The sequence below is a fragment of the Podarcis erhardii genome (assembly GCF_964252035.2).
Source record: "Podarcis erhardii genome assembly, chromosome: 7".
NCBI lineage: Eukaryota > Metazoa > Chordata > Lepidosauria > Squamata > Lacertidae > Podarcis > Podarcis erhardii.
The window spans coordinates 50,275,049-50,297,052 of NC_138511.1; the positions used below are offsets into that span (position 1 = coordinate 50,275,049).

Consider the following 22,004-nt stretch of genomic DNA (forward strand, 5'->3'; position numbering starts at 1 on the left):
TAAGAAATAACACAAAAGCAAAGTGGTTTCTGGACAGTTATACACAGCAGAGTCAGTATCATTAGTAGTAGTAGCAGCAGCAGTAGTTGTATATATTTATTTATACCTCTCCTTTTTCCCTAACAGGGACTCATAGCAGTTTACAGATAGAATAGGAATAGCTAAAAACATTGGGGGGGGGCGGGTCTTTCAAAACAAACATTTACAGAATTAAAACTATATATAAATATAAGAGATTTAAAAAAAACAAACCCATACAGATAATTACAATAAAAACAGCATAGCCCCAGGCCTTTCATTAAAAGCAGCTGGAATATGAAGGTGTTCTTCACCTGCTGGTGGAAGGACACCAAGAAGGGAGCCCATCTAACTTCTCTAGGGAGGGATTTTCAAAGTCTGGGAGCAGCCTACATCAGTACACCAGAACCAAAACTTTCAGCCTTACCAGTTGCCATTACTCATAAATCACAAAGCACTTAGTTGATTAATCTTCCACTTATACAAATATGGAGTTTCTAGTCTTAATAAGATTTGGTGCTATCAATGTCACAGTAGGCAGAGGGATATCATCTGGTTTTAGGGCTTCATTGTGACTTTTATTATAGCTTGTATGTTGCCCTGAACATATAAAAAGGCAGGGTATATCTGATAGATGCAGAATTGGAGACTGGGTCAGAGAGCCAATCAGTGCTCAACTTGCAATCAGGAGCAATAATTAAATTAGGCACTCATTTCCATTGATGTTTCCAATGACCTAGATCTCCTCATGAATGTTGTCTTGTATTCATGCAGCTTTTCATTCAGTTTTTTTCTGGGTCAGGCCCTTTCTGTCTTTAATGTCTGTGTTAGCTTCCACTCAGACATCCCTGGCTCAATGTTCCCAGAACACTGCTTTGCATATGAACAATCGGTGCAAGAACTCTTTATCCCCACATGAAGGATGTGATATTATAGGAGTTAGCATGGTGTAATGCAGCTCTCCCCAACCTCATGACCTCCATATGTTTTGTACTATCATTTCCATCAGGGTGTAATTCCCACTCTGCCAATGTGCATTGATTTATGGCAGTTGTAGTCCAGGATCACCTGGTGGGCTTCAGTTTCTCTACCCCTGGCTTAGAGGTGTACAGGAAAGCAGAAGACTTGCACAGGTGCTCACAAGGGATATCAAAATTAGTGTTTACCTCCACACAGAAATTTGAAATGTGGTGCGCAAGAAATACAGGGAGAAGTATCGAAGTCTGAAAACAGGGCTTTTTGATCCTTCACAAGCCCTGTTCACACAGCAATTCCATGTTCAATGAATGTGTGAACTGTGATTATGTCCACTTGTATGCATGTAGTCCCTGTTCATGGGTACAGCTAAGGTTGAAGATATGGGCAGTGGATGCAAGTCCATCCCCCCCCCCCCCGCGCCTCCACTTCACTCAGATATGCCCCCATTCCTGATTCCAGCTGCCTAGTCCAGTAACACATTCCCACCCTCTTCTATTTTTCCTTTTCCAAACGACTCAGCATTCTGTGACTCAGTCCTCATTGGACTGGTTTGGGGTAGAGATTGCCCCTTAGGGATTTTGTAGGTCTGCAAAATTTAGGCTTATCCTAAGCAGCTGATACACATGCGCACACCCCTGTTTCTCAGTGGCCTAGTTTTGGCACTCATCACCTGAGTTTGCTACTAGAGGGAGTGCTGTAAGGCAGTGAGAGTTCTGTGTCTCCCTTATACACTTGAATCCGCCTTGGATTGGGAGGGGCCCCAATTTCTAGTAGTAACCAAAACAATCTAGTTCCACTAACGTGTTGTTATCACATTCTTTGTTTGGAGCTGTTCTCTGAGATTACATCCAAGTCCGTTAGGAGACTTCAAAGGCAATGTAATGGTTAGTTTCTCTGGCACCTCTACAGAGAGGCAACGTGTAAACATGTTTCTATCTTTAAACAGCATTAATTATTTTCTGATATTCAGAGGGGACACAAAGAGAAGGAAATGCCCTGTCTCAAGGGTTTTTCTTAGTGTTGGGAATACAGTGAAACATTTTTCATGTCAGTATGAACACTCTGCTGTGTAAATTTTCTTGTAGCAGAGTCTGCCTACAGCAGAACCAGTCAAGAAAAAAGGTTTATATAGTTAATCCCATTTTGCTTTGTCTAGGCTGCATCCTAGCCACACTTATTTAGCAGTAAGTCTCAATGAAGTCAGCGTGGCTTGCTTCTGAATGTATGGGATTGCACTGTTAGTCATGTTTACCAGAGATGCAGTGAGGACATTTTCAAGTTGAGGAAAAACTCTTCCAACACATGGACAGTTTTGGTTCAGTCTTCAGCACCAGCTGAAAATGTCTAGAATGGACAGGAGAGAAGGAGCACTGGGCTTGTACACCTTTAATTATTGTGTGCAAGAGGGAGTTTCAAAAGGTGTAGCTTAAAACTATTTATCAAAGCTGCAAAAACTTCTCTTTTTCACCCGGTCACCCTAGGAAAGGGAAACTCAATGGGTATGAACCTATAATAGGTATCTTTGTTGGTCCATGGTGGGATCCACAGAAAAACAAAACCTTTATTAGGGCCATTTCAAATATTGCAAAGTATTTAGCAAACTTTTGAGTTCTTCAGAACTCATGTAGGATGTTATGCAACATCCCTGGGGGATGTTGTGTAAAGGCCCACCAGGGGTCCCAATTAGGTCTGTGAGACCATTTCTCCCAAGTCATATCCACCCCTAGCTGATTTTCAAGAGAAATCCAGCGTGCATCAAGATTTAAGCTTTTCGTTTAATCCTGATGGGCATGTCTTTTGCTGTGGATGCTCAGTTCAGTTTTCACTTCCATCCTGTGTCTACCTCAATGTTTGGATAAGAGATGGCTTTCTGTAGGTCAGTGTGGTTGCTGGAATTACATAATATGGCCTTTCCCCTTCTAAAATGTGCTTTTCAAATATGGGTTGTGCATGGTCTCTTAATACAGCTTTGAAAGACTTTACAAATGCAAACAGTGAAGTACAAATAATTCATAAGAAGACATGTCAAATTGCTGCACAGACTTTACGCAGAAAGTGAATACCCATCTGGATTAGGTCAGTTATGCTTTTCAAATATGCTCTGTATATCCTACATACTGGTAATCTATTTGCAGAAGACAATATTAAATATATCAAGAGAATTCTGGCATTGTGTCACCTGTACCTGTGTCATCAGTTTGTCTGTGACCAGTTGGTGGGTAATGCAATTCCCGAGATTCAGAAGGAGATGGCTATGCTATTGATGTTGAAACGTGGAAAAGACTTCTCTAAACTCCATTTCATGTGTTATGCATATAAACCTATCTAGACCCTTAGCGCTTTCTAAGAGGCCTTCTCCAGGTGGCCCTCTGAGGGACGCTTGGAGGGTGATGACAGAAGAGGGGGCATATTTAGTTGTGGCTCCCCATCTGTGGAATCCTCTCTCTAGTGAGGGCTGCCTGGCACCTTCACTGACATTTTTTTGGCACCAGGTAATGACTTACCTTTTCTCCCAGGATTTTTACTTGAGTGAGACAATGTTGTTTTGTTACTAGTGTGCTGCCAAAGCCTCCTGTGGCTGTTATGGTCATTGTTTTGTTTTGATGGCATAATTTATGGGACTAGTCCATGACATCTAGAGGACACCAGATTACGTAAGTCTCACCTACATTTTGTCTCCTTTGTTTACTGTACTGTGATACACATCCTCATTACTTGTTTCTTTTATTCACAGTGGGTTAAATTTTATTGACCTGATGGTTCGGCAGGGGAACATTGACAATCCACCCAAAACTCCACTTGTGCCTGGATTTGAATGCTCTGGGATTGTAGAAGCTCTGGGTGACAATGTGAAAGGCTATGAGGTAATCTCATATGTATATCTGATTGGGATGGTGGCAATGTATTTATTAGATATGATCACATATTAGTTGTGGTGGGTAGCTCAAGGAAAACTTCAATTTAGTATGCCACAGAAGTGAAAAATTCACATTCAACGATAGGGATTGTTGATAAAGACATTGAAAATCAAAATGACCCATATGATGATATCATTGTTATTTTTGACGTTCAGGTGATGTAGCCAAAATGGCACCACCTACAGACAAGAGGGAGGTATGATTACACTTGGAGGTGTGCAAAATCACTGAGGTAAATAAAAAATATCCAGATGAGGACTAAGTGTGCTCGGTGGCTACAGAATGCTGATTGACTATTTGTGGCAATTCTAGACAAACTGGGGGTGGGGGGATGGAATAAACTTTCCTGAAGGGAGGGGACTGAGGAGGGGACTGGACACTGCAGCCTTTTGTTATAGGCCTCACTTATTCTATTTCTGATGTTCAGGGTGTGAGTGTCATTGCTTCTGTAGCTGATATAGCAAAAATGGCAGCACCATTGCCTCCCATTCTGCACATGCTCTCAAGTGCACTAATTTGTGTCCCCTCAGCTCAGTGCCCTGTGTGGGGAACTGCCTGCCCCACCTAAATCTGGTACTGCATACCCTGAAGTTCTGAAGGGGACTTCTTTCATTATCGGGTTCCTGATCACAGGCAAAATACCTGACCCAGTAACCAATCACAGGCAAAGTTTTTATTTATTTTTTTTTTTTTATAAATATTTATTAAAGTTTTTAAATATAAATGCACAAATAATAAACAATCTTACTTCTATCACGGACATAATTTCGTGACTTCTTTGGACTCCCTCGCGTCTCCCGCTCCCATTTACATCGTTAAAAGTTTTTTCCAAACAAATTATCAACTTGTTTACAATCTCACGTCCACACATTCAAATATAATCTAACACTTCTTCCAAAAAGTTTTATATTTTCTTTAGTCTCACTTATCATCAAATTTCAAATCTAATTTAGTGGTGGCCAATTTTTTATAATCTAGCATCCTTCTTAACATTCAACCAAATTACAATGTTTTTGTAAATACTTCTTGAATTTCTCCCAGTCTTCCTCCATCTTCTCTTCTCCCAGGTCACGGATTCTGCCAGTCATCTCGGCCAGTTGCATATAGTCCATCAGTTGCATCTGCCACTCTTCCAGCGTGGGTAGATCTTGAGTTTTCCATTTTTTTGCGATGAGTATCCTTGCTGCCGTTGTTGCATACATAAAGAATGTTCGGTCCTTCTTTAACACCTTCTGGCCGACAATACCCAGAAGGAAGGCCTCTGGTTTCTTAGTGAAGGTATACTTAAATACCTTTTTCAGCTCATTATATATCATTTCCCAGAAGACCTTCACCTTAGGGCATGTCCACCAGAGGTGAAAGAATGTTCCTTCGTTTTCTTTACATTTCCAACATTTATTATCAGACGAATGGTATATTTTGGCAAGTTTAACTGGGGTCATGTACCATCTATATATCATTTTCATTACATTTTCCTTCAGAGCATTACATGCGGTGAAGTTCAGCCCAGTGGTCCACAACCTTTCCCAGTCCTCAAACATGATATTATGCCCAATGTCCTGTGCCCATTTTATCATAGCCGATTTAACCATTTCGTCTTGTGTATTCCATTTTAACAGCAAGTTATACATTCTAGATAATACCTTAGTCTTTGGTTCTAACAATTCAGTTTCTAACTTCGATTTCTCCACCTGGAACCCTAACTTTTTATCATTTTTAAAAACTTCTTTAATCTGAGCATAATGTAACCAGTCTCGCACCTTATCCTTCATTTTCTCTAAACTCTGCAATTTCCAATTGTCTCCATCTTTTTCTAATATTTCCCAATATTTTGGCCATTTGGCCTCCATATTGGGTCTTTTTAGGGCCTTAGCCTCCAGAGGTGAGAGCCACCTTGGAGTTTTATTTTCCAGTAAGTCTTTGTATTTTGTCCAGACATTAAACACTGCTTTCCTGACAATATGGTTCTTAAAGGCCTTATTGATCTTAACTTTATCATACCATAAGTATGCATGCCAACCAAAAGCATTGTTAAAACCTTCCAAGTCCAACACGTCAGTGTCTTCGAGAAGTAGCCAGTCTTTTAGCCAGCAAAAAGCTGCGGCTTCATAGTACAACTTTAAGTCTGGCAGGGCAAAGCCCCCTCACAGGCAAAGTTTTTAGTTGGGTTCCCTATCACTTGTAGGGTTCGTGATCATGGAGAGGTTTCTGAGTGTGTATGTCAGTGGAGTTAACAAGCCATCAGATTTTTGTGCCTAGCACATGAAGTTCAGGAGTGAAGAGGGAAGGGAATCAGACAGGCAGTGACATCGTGGGCAAGGCCTGTAGGTTTGCTTCTAACCCCCCCTACACACTTTTTGTCCTCACGTTCAAGCTGAACTCTTGAGGCGGGATTTCAGTAGCTTCTAGGGTCCTCTAAAACAGCATGTTCCTTTTGAAAAATATTTGAGCACCAATATGAAGATTATCTATAGCAAAACCTGCAGAGAACATTACCGAATAAATTACCTTTATTCTTATGGACTTCAACATAACATGCTGAACATGATATATAGAATAACAATTTCCATTTTTTAAAAAAAGATTTCTACTGCATCATATTTGAAATAAGTCCCTCTCCACCACCAACCTTTTCTTCTGGTGTAGTATCTCTTTGTTTATAATTGAATTTCAGCCAGAAGAGTAATATGAATTGCTTTCCTATTTTAGAATCTGTCAAAAGGAAATGATAAAGTTGGTTGTAGGAATGAGAAGGCAATGATATAAAGTTTGCAGTAAAAATACAATCTATACTAAAAAATACACACATATACACTTGTGATAATTTCAAGATAATTCCAGCAAAGTCCAAAAATGTCGCTAAGAACTTGAAAATATGCACTGATATAACACTAGCAGTGATCAGAGAAGATGAAAAAAATCTGTTCATTGAGGTCAGTAGGATAATTTGCTGCTCTCCTCTATTGCAACTTTCCTAAGCTTTAGGGATTGGCGGGATTTTGAGATAATTCATTATCTACAAAGGAGCTGTGCAGTTCCAATTTGCCTGTCCTTTTTTTTTAAAGGCAAGTTATAAGAAACCCCCCTGACCTGATTGAATAAGAGCTATAGAGAAACATAATGATATGAGACAGGCATCTTCCAACATGTATATTTTTACTTTAAATTAGTTGCAGCGGGTTCTATATTGATTGAAATAGCAGTGTTGGAGGCTGTTGTTTAACACTGTCCAAGGAGTCACCAACATTTTAGGCCCTGGGCACATCTGCAAACCAAATAAAATTTTATGGGCATAGCAAGTACACACTTCAGCATAGTCTGTTAACTACGGTAGATGTTTATTTCAAGCCTTCTTTCTATTTTTAGTGGGAAATGGGTAGGCACTATAGGAAATCCACAGAGGGAAAGTCTTTATGGGCACAAATTGATATTTGAGGCAAGAATTAAAAGCCTTGAATCATATTTCTTATCCCAGACCACTGTTTTGGCAACATGTGTGTCATTTGATCCTTATATGCTAGGCATACACTCAATGGCTGGTAGGTAAATGTGTGAACTGTTCCCCACTGGGAACAATTGTGCCTGCCTGCAATGACATAAAAAGTTCCCTGTTGTGCTTTCCATTCCTCTGTAGCCATGTTGCCAGGGACATCCTGAAAGCTGTAACCCCGAATGTGTGTTTCCCCCCAAAATGTCTACAGATTGGAGACAGAGTCATGGCCTTTGTCAACTACAATGCCTGGGCAGAAGTTGTGTGCACACCTCTTGAATTTGTGTACAAAATCCCAGACGATATGAGCTTTTCTGAAGCTGCTGCTTTTCCTATGAACTTTGTAACTGCATACATGATGCTCTTTGAAGTCGCCAACTTACGAGAAGGCATGTCGGTTCTGGTTCACTCTGCAGGCGGCGGTGTGGTAAGTTGGCTTAACTTTTGTCCTAAAAGGAATTATAACTTTCAACCTGTGTGTCAAATTTCAGTCCAACCTCAGCCCCCTCTGAGTGGTTTGTTTTTTGCCTTGCTGGAGTGTTTCCTTAAACTCTGACGATTCACTCCCCAGAAGGAGAGAGATCTTGAGTCAGGATCCCCTCAACTCAATCTCAACTCAACAGCCAGGGGTTGGAGGCTTGCCTCTTCTGTATCTGACAACCACTGCCCCCACCCCATCACTAAAAGAAATAACCAACCTGAAAGATTTGGAATGTATTTGGAAAAGAAGATTGCAAGCTCTGGGGGCCCATCATCACTGTCTGCCAAAATCCTGACCATGCAGGCTACAACTGGCCCTAACAAGGATAAAAATCATTTTAGCACAAAATCTCTTTAGCCCCAAATAATTGTGTTTAAGATGAATGACCCATTGCAGTAAAGGACTGGAATTTATAATCTTATTACAGCTCAGTACAGTACAGAGGAGCTCTGTTTTATTCTTGTTGAATGTTAAAAAAAAATAAATCCCAAGTGTGGGATTTGAAAATAACACAGAGCTTTAAAAAAATAATGTTGGGCTTAGGGACTCCACAGGGCAATTGTGGTCCGTGTTAGTGTGTTCTTTAACTTAAATAGACAGTGCCTTACAGGTCAAAAGAAGGGTAGATCCTTGCCCCAATGAAAATGCAAATCATGGGGCACATGTCCAAAAGAGGGGAAGAGAAAGAGCCTTTGGAATACACTGCACATTTCTAGTTACACTTTTTTAAAAGAAAAGAAGCAAATAAAGGAAAAGAAAGGTATCACGAGACTGGAAAAGGTGCAAAACAGGGCGACAAAGGGTTGCCCAGAATGGGATGTGGCTCTTGGGCTGAAAAACATCCCTCCTACCCTTTGTGAAAGCCTCTCTCTTCCCACAGTGCATAGAGGATCGAAGTCTTTCTCCCTACCCCACCACATCCCGCACCACTTGCTATTTAGGTTTTTTTATTAAAAAAAAAAAAAGCTACTCAATGCCAAACTGCATAACAAGCATCACATCTAGTCTGACCCTGACTGACAGTAATTCAAATGCAAGTATCCCTTCAGTGTGTAATTAACTTAAGGAGTTCACTGTCACAAGCTGTAGTGATGGCCCCGACCTGATATTTAGGGAAGCCACTTAATATATCACGAAAGGGTAGGAAATGAATAACAAAAAAGGAGGCCAGAAGAGGATTTGGATTTGCATAACATTTTCATATGCTAATTTATGTGAATAGATGCAAATGTAGAAATAATTACTATATTTTTATTATTATTTGCGTTTTTAAAATGTGTCAAAGTAGCTTACAGAATATTAATATTTGTATCCACTTATCAAACATTTAAAATCAACAACAGATAATAACACAGGAATAATAAAAGTGTTCATCCGTCAACAAGAATAAAATGGGACAAATCCTACCCCACTAAAAGTTGAACATCAGACCAGGACTGGCTTATTCCACATTATTGCTAAATTGAGATCTAAAAGCCTGGGTAAACAGGAACTGTGGTGGGCCACTTCAAGGCCCCTACTCTTCAGTCTTGAGAGTTATTTACAGTATCTTTAAATGGAAGTTGGACCAGAAAACCATTCAGACAGGATTGCCTTCTGTACAGTAGGACACATTGCCAACATACACTAGGTGGTTAATCATTCTCATCCAGGAGAGCTGCTCTTAGATTCATATGTTCTTAATTGTGCACCAGGATGGGTTAAAACCTAGTTTTACAAAACCTTCCTACTCTTAAATTCACTCCACCATCCTCCCAAATCTGAACAGTAAAGAAATTATTTAGGGGTGTTGGCATCCAGCTAAGCATTAGAGAGAATGAACTGCCAAAGTCACAAGAACATTAAGCCAGAGGCTCCCACACTAAATCTCCACATATTAATCCACTGCAACAACTTTAGCCGAAAATAAAGTTCATTATGAATAATGTAGGACAACAGGCCTTGGAAATGGTTTCTGATTAGACGTTGCTGGACTTCTCCTGATAATAAATTCAAGGGCCTTGAATGTACCCACTTTGTTCCCAAATGCCATGGGCATACTGAAATGTCCAGAAAAATCAATGGGGGCCCTGTGGCATCAGAGCATTGGTGCTTGTTTTGTTCACGTCAGTGCAAAATTCAGTTTCTCTGCTTAATGCATTTTAAGCATCTAAGGGCATGTTTGCTTTCTGAAAAATCCAATCTGTTGAAAGCTACAGCCAAGGCCTCTTCTGGGTTTTGTGAAGACCTGAGCAAAAGTGAATCAGTAGAGCCCACAATTGTTGCATCCTCCCTGCTTTGTAGTGCAATAAAAAGACAGAAAGTATATTTCTTAACCCAGAAGTTCTCTGATGTCCAGAAAACCAGTGTAGTGTAGTCATTAAAAATTGGACTTGGGGTATCTCCTTCCTGTTCCTAATGTCCCCTTCTGGGAACAGGAATTGAGCACACCCACAGCTTTGATTCCAAGTGTTGAAAAGGAATGCTTGAAAGGCCCAATTGATTTTGGGGGTTGAACATACACCAGGCTACTCATTCATCTGTACCAAGGAGGGCATTGAAAGGTCTGTGTGCTCTTTCATTCTGATTTATTGCTATGTCTGGCTCTCAGAGGAAGAGATCAATGTAAATCACAATATGCCATGCTGATTATACCACTTGGCCTTCAAGAGGCTTTCTTCTCTTCCATTTGGGACCTTGATTGGCACACCACTTAGGGGAGCTCTTAAGCATTGCGGGAGCTGCTCCGAAACACTTGGTTAACCTCCTATGCCATCACCTGAGTTTACCCATATCACTGACTTTGCGGGATGAACATTGGTGCAATGCTCCTTTGCCTCTGTGGCTGAAGCCTAAAGGGAAGAGAGAAAGACAGACTTAAGGCCTCTCACCTACTCAATTAACACACAAGGGTTCTGGCTAACTATTCTAATTCCCAACCTCCACCCAGTCAACTAAAGTTTTGAACAGAGCCTGTGTAAACACAATTGTGGCTTCATCTGTACCATGCAGTATGATACCACAGCCACAGCCCCCCCCCCCCCGAAGAATCTCAGAAATTGTAGTTTGTAAAGGGTGCTGAGATTTGTTAGGAGGCCCCTATTCCTGCACAGGGCTGCAATTCCCAGAGTTCCCTGGGAAGAGAGATGGATTGTAAATTTCACTATGGATGCAAATAGCAAACCAATGGAGGAGGGGACCATGTACAAAGGGAAGGGGTTAAATACCGCTTCCCCACCCATTGCATTCCTGTTGTTGCTCAGACCCCCCCAACAGCTGAGATGCACACTAATTGTGTTCATGCCATTAATGTAATGTCTAGTTGTGCCCTAAATCAGTTTCAGTTCAAGAACTGGGTTTACAGAGTGACTATTGACATTTCCCCCCATTCAAATATTATTTCCCTCAGGAACTAAAATCAAAAAGAGATTCATGCAGAAGCATTGATTGCTACCCTATAGCACCAACTTGATCTCCAGTTTCAAGTTTGACTCAAAACAGTTTGAGCTGACTACAAAGGGAATGTCATATGTTTGAACTACAAAACGTAGCTGGGTCAGAGTGCAGCTTTGCTTCCCTTTTTGTAAAAACCATCAACTAATGCTGTTACCTTCCTGCACATATTGAATATCCATTGTCAGTGCAAACTTGCTGAACCTAGAAATCCAATGCATCATACTTAAAGCCCATATGTGTACATTTTAGTCTGCATTTTCAAAGCACCTGATGGAGGTTTTCCTTTTTAAAAAATATAATCAGGGTGCTATGCTAATATCACTTTAAAATCATTATAATTTTAACTATTCCATGGCTGTTGTCTGGAAGAAAACTCACTTTCCACCTTTAAAAACAGAATCTGAGCTAGGTTCCTCCTGGCCTGCAAACCTGTAATAGGCAGGATATTCATTCAAACATACAACCCTCCCACCTCACTTGAAGTGGTACAGTCCAGCAATAGATACATGATCAAGTGTTTTGTCTCTGAGATATTGGAGAAGGCCAAAGGGGTGGACACAAGTAAAAGCATTTGGGGATCCTGGACAGGGAGAAGTGCAGTATAGAAAGAACAGCTGGGTCTGTGCACAGCTGCCCCAGGTGGTGAGTTCCTGAACTACAGATGGTAGCTTCTCACTCATCATTATATTCATTTGATTTATTACAGTAATTCCCAAATTAAATTTCTCATGGACCATGTGAAATTCACTGAGAGTTTTGATGGATCACTAAAAAAAATAAATCTGCCTATTTTAGCAACTGTAATGTAGTGTGCTAGATGCTGTGTGACTTTAAATGTATTTCATTGCTTCTTTTATTTGTTATATTGCATTTTATTATATTACATCTTGAATTTATAGATTTTAAGTGTTCCTCACAGACATGCCACATATCTCCTGAATGAAACTCAGAAACCGCTGGTGGTCTGTGGCACATACCTGTTATTTATTGAAAGTATTACTTTCCTATCTCTAAGTTAAAGATTCCCAGAGTTCCCTGGGAAGAGAGATGGATTGTAAATAATAATAATAATAATAATAATAATAATAATAATAATAATAATTTATTATTTATACCCCGCCCATCTGGCTGGGCCTCCCTAGCCACTCTGGGCGGATTCCATAGAAACCAAAAATACAGTAAAATCACACGTTAAAAACTTCCCTGAACAGGGCTGCCTTAAGATGTCTTCTGAATGTCAGGTAGTTGTTTATCGCTTTGACATCTGCTGGAAGGGCGTTCCACAGGGCGGGCGCCACTACCGAGAAGGCCCTCTGCCTGGTTCCCTGTAGCTTTGCTTCTCGCAATGAGGGAACCGCCAGAAGGCCCTCGGCGCTGGACCTCAGCGTCCGGGCAGAATGATGGGGGTGGAGACGCTCCTTCAGGTATACTGGACCGAGGCCGTTTAGGGCTTTAAAGGTCAGCACCAACACTTTGAATTGTGCTCAGAAACATACTGGGAGTAATATCAGCTTCCATTAAATGCTAGAGAATTGCAAAATGAAAGTTGATGAAACTGGATCCTGAATTTTAAACACCCATGTATTCTTCTCTGGATGCTCTTCACACGTCAGGATTCAGAATAGCTGAGTCCATCTATAGCTGCCCGTTGTGGTGAAACACTGAACTGCTGGCAGCTTTTGAATGAAGTACCTTCAGAAGCTGGACTAACTCCATGAACTCAGGCTGGCTGTTGGAACCTCCTGGCTGTCCACTTGAGCCTTTCTTGAGCAACAAGGTCTTCCTGATCTAGAAAAGAAACCCAATTCCCCCATTGCTTGTCTCATTGCAACTCGCAGGAGGGGACATATGACTTCATCAGCAACTGAGAGGGTCTAAACCAAGGGGTCCAAATAAATAAAAGATAGATAAAAGACTCCATTTGTCAGAATAGCTAATGCAGTGGTGCATTTGCAGGGACAAGCCGTTGCTCAGCTCTGCTCAACAGTCCCCGACGTTACCGTGTTTGGAACAGCTTCTTTCTTCAAGCATGAGGCAATCAAAGATTCTGTAACCCACCTGTTTGACCGAAATGCAGATTACGTCCAAGAAGTTAAAAAGTAAGAGATTTGCTTTATTTTACTTGTTGAGAATAACTATAAAAGCTAGCAAAGTGTTATTCATACTCAAAGTAGACCTGCTGAAATTCATGGGCATAACTAACTTGGTCTGTTAATTTCTATGGGTGTACTCTGAGTATTTATTTATTATCTAGTTTATATCCTGCTCTTCCTTCCAGGTAGAGTAGAGCTTAGTTGGATACAACCTAAAATGTGAGCTATGTTCAATATATGATTTCTGTTGTCCTATTTTGTAGGCTTTCATCATAATTATAGGTGGGTAGGTTTATAATCCTTCATTGAGAATTATGGGATGGCTCCCTAATTGTGAAACACTGTCCCCAGAGAACCACACCTGGCACCATTGCCACCTGTTTTTAGGGACCAGACACACACATTCTAATTTACGCAGACTTATGACTTTTTAACAGGGAGGGTAGTTGATGTCTCTTTGTTCAGCTCATCCTTTAACTGATGTGGGGAGGACTTGTTCCTTTTAACTATACTGTCAGATGAGTATTTTAGTTTTTGTTTATTGTTTTTATGTGCTTTTAATGTTTTTGTTGTTTTATTTTCTCTGTGTAAATTGCTTTGAGGCACCTGAGTGCAAAACTGCAACTAATAAACACCATAAATATACCGTATTTTTCGCTCCATAGGATGCACCAAGTTTTTTGGGGGGGAAATAAAGAAAAAAATATTTATTTCCCCCCCCCCAGGTGCAGGGCTGGGGCGGGGGAAGCGCCCCATGACTAGCGGAGTGCTGCGTGAAGCCCGAAGCTTCCGGATAGCTTCCTGAAGCCTGGAGAGTGAGAGGGGTCGGTGCGCACTGACCCCCTCGCTCTCCAGGCTTCAGCGAAAGCCTGCATTCGCCCCATAGGACGCACACACATTTCCCCTTCATTTTTGGAGGGGGAAAAGTGTGTCCTATAGGGCGGAAAATACGGTAGATCACAGCAACAAATCCCATCAGTTTTTTCAACTGCTGTGGTTATCACAGAATGACCGCTTAACTACCTTTGTGCTCCAGCAGCTTTGCATGCTACGAGCATGATCCACTTACACCATGGATGCAGTGCCTGTTTAGGAAAGATGCCAAGATATCTCAATAGAGCCCTGCTTTCCTCCTTTCACCACTTATGCATGTGCCTCGGCACTCAAGCAGGCTGCACAAGAGACTAGAGAAGATCTGTGTGCTTGTCCATTCCCCATGTAACCTTCCTTGCCCATGCCCTCCAAGTGACTCATGTTCTAGGAACTTCCATGAGGTAGCAAGGAAGGTCTGAGATTTTGCCCTTATATTCTTAGATAAGCATCAAGACTGCTCTTAAGGATGACAAAGATATTGCATGAACTGGCTCTAAAGAGGATGATGTCTACATTAAAAGTTTTTTTTAGTTTCTGAAAGGAAAGGCTAATCATTGTGCTTTTACAAGAGGAAGCTCATCAATGATGATATTATTAGCTTACACTCCTTTTTGATTGCTCAGGGCAAAGGATTATATCTTTCAATAAAATTGTTTCAACTTACTAAGATGAAAAGAGGTGGAAAATCCAATTGACACCTGTTAAAATGCAAACCAGTACCTCAGTTGAGCTAAGTGGGCAGGGGCTCAGGTTTCTCCCTAGGGCATTCTCGAACTAAACCAGAATGATGAGTTGTTATTTCTGGAAGCAGCATTTGAGATCTCCAGAGTCAAGTGAAAGGAGGTTTTCTTCTTTGTCATAATTTGCAAAAATGGCATTGCAATCTGGGGTATTCTTTCTTGATACTCTGCTCCCATTCATTCTGCTGTCAAGTGGAACATATTCAGCAATCACATGTAGCATCATGACAAACAACCTGGGCACTTTACTGTGCATGGCAAAAGACACAGAGGTGGATGAGGTTCAACCTATTTTCTCACTGGGAGGGGAACACACAACCACAAGTACATCATTCAGGGCCCTCCTGGCCAGAGGACACAGCCTTGCCACTATCCTCTGACCCTGCAGATGAGTCCCCAGAGTACCTCTATCTCCTCAGCCTCAAAGAAGTCAAAATAATGTGAGGGCCCTGTAGCCAGCCTGCCAACTCCTCTGTAGAGGCACAGCCAACCATACTTGGGGGCTGGTCAACTTATTTTACCTGTCCTTATTTTATTTGTAAGCTGCCTTGAGTCTCCAAAAGGGAGAAAGGTGGGGTATAAAAAATATAACAAGAACAACAACTTATTTAAGGCTTCAGTTAGCTGTTGCACCATGTGGAGACAACAGTTCCTATGGGTGCCTTAGCAGGCCTTTTTTTTGGAACTGTCCAAGGTCCTGTTCCTTTCTGCTTTCTGACTTGAATTGACTGTAATCAGATACTGCCTGCTTATCCAACAAGCCTTATGCTCCCATGGAACTGAGCAATCAGCCTGCTTTATGTGGTGCTGAAATGTCACATGATGTATAATAGCAAAGGGTTTCATGATGTCATTGCACAACCACAGGAACATATTGCAGGTTGCAGTCATCCGACTTCTAGTTGAGGCCTCTCTAGTATTCCATATTTTCCTAAATCACCCATCTAGTGGCAGGTGCTCTTCTTGTTTCCGAAAAAGAAAGAAAAATCATCTTTCAGGCCACAAAGTTTAGGCTGTGCTATGACTATAGGTGCTATTATCTAATTTCAGACAGTATCATTGCTATAAAATAAATGCCTTTTGTGTGGATTAAAAAATGTTTGGTGCACCTTATGCCTTTCAGTCTCTCTAGGGTGCAATTATCCATTTTAGCTGCACCAATCATTTCCATAACTGTTTAATTAAAATTAGCTCTTAGCTCTCTCTCTCTCTCTCTTTTTTACAACTGCTATGATCAGTGACGCAAATATAGTTTATAATTGCAGAGTGCAGAGTGCCAGGATTTCACAGGTTTGGTTAGGATGAAGAATTATTAAACAAAAAAACAAAACAAAAAAACAGAAATTGCCATTTAAGCAAGAAAGGGAATACAGTTTGAATCCTGGCTTTTTATCCTTTAAGGCAGATCTGGGAAAACTTATTCAGCCTAATGGTCACTTTCCTTTCTGAATAATTTTCTGGGGACCTCATGCCTTTGGTAAGCCAAACCAAAATGGAAAGTGGGTGGAGCAATAAATTTTAATGCTGTCTCCAACACACACACTAATAGACAAATTCTGGGGCCACAGAATTCTTTTGGCATCGTGTCACCTTAGGCAAAGTATTCTTATTTTTAAGTGAAATGTGTGGGTTTAAAAAAAATGACAGGGGCACAAAAAATCTATTGTATGCTGTGTGACTTATGGGCTGCATGCTGGCCAACCCTGCTCTAACCACTACACCACACTGGCTTGCCTCACTCAAAAAAAGGGGGGGGCATGATTATGCAAAGCAAATGTCTGTGTTCAGTAGACATTTACAATCAGTTGTAACTACAGTTACTTCTTAACTTAAAATGCTCACAATCCCTGCTTTTGTTGTCTTTATGCACTCCTATAAACTGAGCTGTAATTTATCTTTATTTCTGTGGTGACGGCCTCTGCTCCCATCCTGTCTTGTAAAATTGCAATAGCAATAAATAATGACATTTTATATCTCCTTTCTTCCTCTGTAGTCTGCTGCAGAGGTTACCAACCTGTAGTTTTAACTTCCCTGGTTTGTTTCACTTAATTGTCTGGTTATAGTCCCATCATCTATATTGGCCCAATATATACAGAGTCCATACCAAGTAGGTATAGGATTGCAACCTAAGTTACAAGGTGTCTAAGGAGACTCAACAAATCTTAATTGTATGGTTAATACTAGGAATGAGAAGACTAATCCAGTCTAGTTCCATTCCATTCCCTTTCCTGATCCATTCTGTACCATTTGCACATAACTGTGCAGAACTTTAAAAATAACAACCCATAGAAACCCCTGATTTCACCCCCTGTTATCATGCGAGTGCCATCTGAGCCACAGATTGCAGACTTTCTCAGAAGGCGTGAGTATAAGTCTACCATATGCAGCTGATGCATTTAAATAAGACAGGAACTTTCACACTGGCAAGTGCTTTATCTATGGTCCTTGGCACATTTATGCATCTGTCTCTTAGGAGTAGGCTGTGGTGGTGAGTACTTGAACCATTTATTCCTTCTTGTGGTTCATGAGTCCATTTAAGTCATACTCAGGGTGGACCCACTGAAATCAATTGGCATGACGAACTTATATTCTCAGTGGGTCTGCTCTGAATATGACTTAGCTGTATGCAGCCCCATTTTTAAAAAAATGTGTATGGGTTTCAGTTCCTCAGAAAATCTTCTGAGGTCTATGGAGTCGAAGGCAGCAAGCCACATTGTCTTAATTTGTGTCTGTTGCTTTTTAGAATCTCTGCAGATGGCGTAGACATTGTCCTGGACTGCCTTTGTGGAGAAAATACAGGCAAAGGCATCAGTCTTCTCAAACCACTCGGGACTTACATTTTATATGGTGAGTGAAAGTCAGCTGGCAAATAGAACCCCACCCGCTCTGCCAATCGCCACTCTATGGTAGCCAATTCAGGTTGTCATTGGTATCAATCTATGGTGTCTCATATGGTGGAAATGGATGACATCAACTCAGAACTGCTCTATGATGCAGTATGCATGAACAATCATTGCGGCCTCAATGGACAAATACAATTATTATTATTATTATTATTATTATTATTAATTACAATATAACCCACCTTTCCTCCAAAGAATTCGTGGTGGCATACATGGTTCTCTGTCCCATTTTATCCTCACAACAAAAAGCAGCACAGCTACTGTTCTGGGCAGCAAGTGAAAGTAATCCCTTTCTGGCATTACTATACAGAGGGAGACATACGCAGACACATACACACATGGAAGAAGCAGGCAGCTTCAGGACATATGTGACTGGGGCTGCATGTCTACCTGTGCTTAATGCAGGGATAGGCCTCTGAACATTATGGACCAGAGGTGCCATCAGCCCTAGTCAGCATGACTAACATAAAAGTGCTAATTCATTTGAATTGCCTCTGAGTCTGCTTTCATACTAATGCTTGGAGTTTGAACCTTGAAGGAACATAAGAGAAATTTACACCAGCTCTAGGCAATGCAATGGGCATCTAGTTTACAGGCATCCTTTACCTTTTCATACATTGAGGGTATCTAGGGGGCAAAGGGGCAGTTGCACACATGCACACCATTAACCATTATCCCCAGATCAGTAGCTTTCATTTGGGGATGGGTGGGGTGGAGAGAATAGGCTTCTAGCATTTGAAGAACCTGAAATATAGGGCAAAATGTATGTTCACTATTCTTCTTACTTTTTTTAATGAGAAACTCACCTGCTCCCTGATTCAGTGCTTTGCTTGCATTTCACCAAGCTGTAAGACTGTCGAGTCTTAACATAAATATGTGAGCAGTACTTCCTGCTACAATTCAGGATCCAGCTCAAGTCCCTCATCTGGCAGCATCCCCTACTTTAGCTCCCCGTGAACCGTTCCAGATTCTGGATTGGGAGACACTGATCTCAAGTCTTGATTTGAATTGCACGATTGACCCTGACAGCTGAGTCATGGAGGGAGATGCGGAGGAGAGAGCTGAGGCAGGGTATAAAGCAAGCCCAGCTTGGCAGAGAGGAAGAAAAGGCCCTGTCAATGATATCAAAAGGTTTAGCAGAAACCCCTCTCCCCACATCTCTCAAGGATTTCACTTCCCCTACCTCACAAAGTATCCTTTTGGCAGCACAGAAAAAGTACCCTTCCCTGCCAAGAGAGGACCAAGGAATCTGGGCTGTGAGCCCAATTTCTCCTTGTGCACAAAGGATGCTCTTGGTAGAAAAACAGAAGGACCCCTCCCCCCAATCTCTGAAAGAATTCTTCAGAAGAGAATTTCGCTCTGTGGATGTATGCCAGAGAGTGCACCATACTTAAGAGTTCAGTTCTCATCTACATTTGACAATGACAACTCCCCCCTGCCCACTTTGCTGTTATTGGGCATTCAGTCATCTGGCAGTTCCTGGGACTGGTGGGGGTGAAAGGCCCATTATGAGATTGGCATAGTGTCTGTGGGCAGGCTCTGTGAGTGCCAGGATGGTCTCCCCAGAATCATCAGGCCTATCAGGCATGCTGGCTCACTTACCATCTTCCAACACAATTGGATTACTCTCTCTCTCTCTCTCTCTCTCTCCCCACAAAAGCAAATGACAAGAAAACACTCAAAGCATAGCAGGCAGCATCCTTAGTTATTACAAATCAGTCTTTGATCATCAGTTCATACTGCTAGATTCTCCTAGTTTTCCATAATTATGGATGCATACAAAATAACTCGTTCATCTGGGATCTTGACAATATGTTTACACCAATAAAGCAGATGTTCTACGCCAGCTTTCCCCCAACTTGGTGTCCGCAAAATGGTCTGGATCAATAGTAGCAACAGGTGGTGTGTTCATACCAGAAAATCCTCATCCATGGGGAAATAATACAATCCCCAAACATCTGGAGGACACCAGGTTGGAAAAGCCTACTCTCTGCACACACATTTCAGTTAAAATATTTCTCAACTGCCCTCCCTCAAAAATATTACAAGTCAGTGTGCAAACGTGTACACTGCCAAGCCCAGGCTGGTTCATCTCTGTTTCCCTTCACTGTCAAGGACATAGACTCTTTCAGAGACTTTAGTTTTATTTACAATTTATATGCCAACTATTACTGTTCTCAGGGTGTCTTACATAATGGTAGAAATGGTTGTATCGGTTTTAGTTTTTTGAGTTTGTAACATTTTGCTTTTCATCTTATTTTTATCTCTTTTGGCTATGAACACTATTATCATTTTTTAAACAGCAATAACAAACAAACCATGTAAACACCTGTAAAAAAACAACAAGTGAAGGTAAATCTTTTCAAATACAAAATTCCATTTTTAATTCAAAGGAAAGTGAAATGTGTTTCAGCTATCAGAAATTGGGAAGTACTATGCTGAAAAACAAGAATGTAAGGCACTGTACTGTAGGGGGGGGGGGTAAGTATGTAAGACATAAACACAAAATCATACAAGACAGCTTTCCTCAACCTGATGCTCTTCAGATGCTGTTGGACTACAACTCCCATAATCCCTTATTATTTGCCCTGCTGGCTGGGGTTGGTGCAAGCTGTAGCCCCAAAGATCTGGTGGGTACCAGCTTGGTGAAAGCTGGACTCTACCAGATGCCTCGCTGCATATTTGAATAGACACCAATTTTCAGAGGTTTGCATGTGTTCTGAAACTGTGGACAGGATGTGCTATTCTTTCTCAGTACTACTTTCATAAAATCTTTACAGTGAACTGGAATGTTATTTTAAGATTTTGATTCGGATCTCCAAATTCTTAGGCCTGGTCCTCAAGGCACACAATGAGCAATATTTTAATTTAAAATGTAATTATCTTTCTCCCACCCCTACTCTGGCCCTTATTTTTCTAGGCTCATCAAACATGGTTACCGGGGAAACCAAAAGTTTCTTCAGCTTTGCAAAATCAGTAAGTATAATAACTTTGTGGCTTGGCTAGATGGTGCTCATTTATATGTCACTAAATCATTGGCTCGGAAAAGGACTCTGAGCTCCTCTAGGGCTGGATCTAGACACATCAAAGAAGTGTTTCAGTTTAAAGCATTTTTAAACAGGGAAAACAGGTAGAGGAAAATGGGACTCCACATCGCCAATGGCACAATGTTATATCGCACATACAACACAGATAAATCACTTTTTCTTTACCAGTCTAGCTGAGTCCTAGTTCAGCCCCACCACCACTAGTGCACCAAACACACTTTGTTTTAACAGAATGGCTAACCTTTGCAGACTTAAAACCAGTGCACATGGGGAAATAATCCTGATTTCTTAAAATTAAATATTGCCATTTCTGGTGGTTGCCAGTTTTAGTTCCACTGAGTTGACCCTTTGAGGATAGCCATGTCCATTCATCTCACTGGGTCTATTCTGCCTAGAATTAACATTGGATAAAAGTTTATCGCTTTATACTTGCTTAAATAACTTACATGGGTCTGATCTTGTTGCTATTTGCTTGTCTCTCTAGTGGTGGCAAGTGGAGAAAGTAAACCCGATCAAGCTATATGAAGAAAACAAAGTCATGGCTGGATTTTCTCTCTTAAACCTGCTTTTCAAACAAGGCCGAAGTGGCCTGATTCAAAATGTAATGGACAAACTCTTAAAACTGTACAACGAGAAGAAGATCAAACCTCTCGTTGATTCACTATGGGCCCTGGAAGAGGTAGGATAATCACCTCTCTTTCATCTTACTCTGATACATTTTTTTAAAAAAATGCATCCCTGAATTAAGATACTTAGGCTGCAATCTTACCTGGTAATAAGATCAACTGAACACTGTGTGACTTACTTCTGAGGACACATGCATAAGATTGCATTGTTAATTATTTTTAGGAAATATGACATCTGTGCATATAATTTTGATTCCTCCAAATGAGATAGTTCGAGAACTGGCATTTTATACGTTTGCATTTATAATGAATATATGACTAGGCAGAATAATTCCGTTTTGTAGTTCCCTTTTCTGATTCTGAGCACTGATTTCTGTGAAAATGCCGCTGCTGATATGAGCT

General features: G+C 41.0%; 1 protein-coding gene across 2 annotated transcripts in view; it reads left to right on the forward strand.

The window, feature by feature from the left end:
- VAT1L (vesicle amine transport 1 like) overlaps nt 1–22,004 on the forward strand; it is a 52,116-nt gene that overhangs the window by 6,422 nt on the left and 23,690 nt on the right. Inside the window, exons 1-7 of one of the 2 annotated variants that reach the window (XM_081871957.1) lie at nt 3,211–3,650; nt 3,731–3,860; nt 7,616–7,831; nt 13,277–13,419; nt 17,770–17,873; nt 20,850–20,905; nt 21,461–21,655. In XM_081871957.1, the coding sequence (XP_081728083.1) occupies nt 3,625–3,650; nt 3,731–3,860; nt 7,616–7,831; nt 13,277–13,419; nt 17,770–17,873; nt 20,850–20,905; nt 21,461–21,655 (870 nt within the window). In that variant the 5' untranslated portion in view covers nt 3,211–3,624. Of the gene's footprint in view, nt 1–3,210; nt 3,651–3,730; nt 3,861–7,615; nt 7,832–13,276; nt 13,420–17,769; nt 17,874–20,849; nt 20,906–21,460; nt 21,656–22,004 lie in introns of those variants that run through there. The other variant, XM_081871956.1, reaches the window with a different exon arrangement.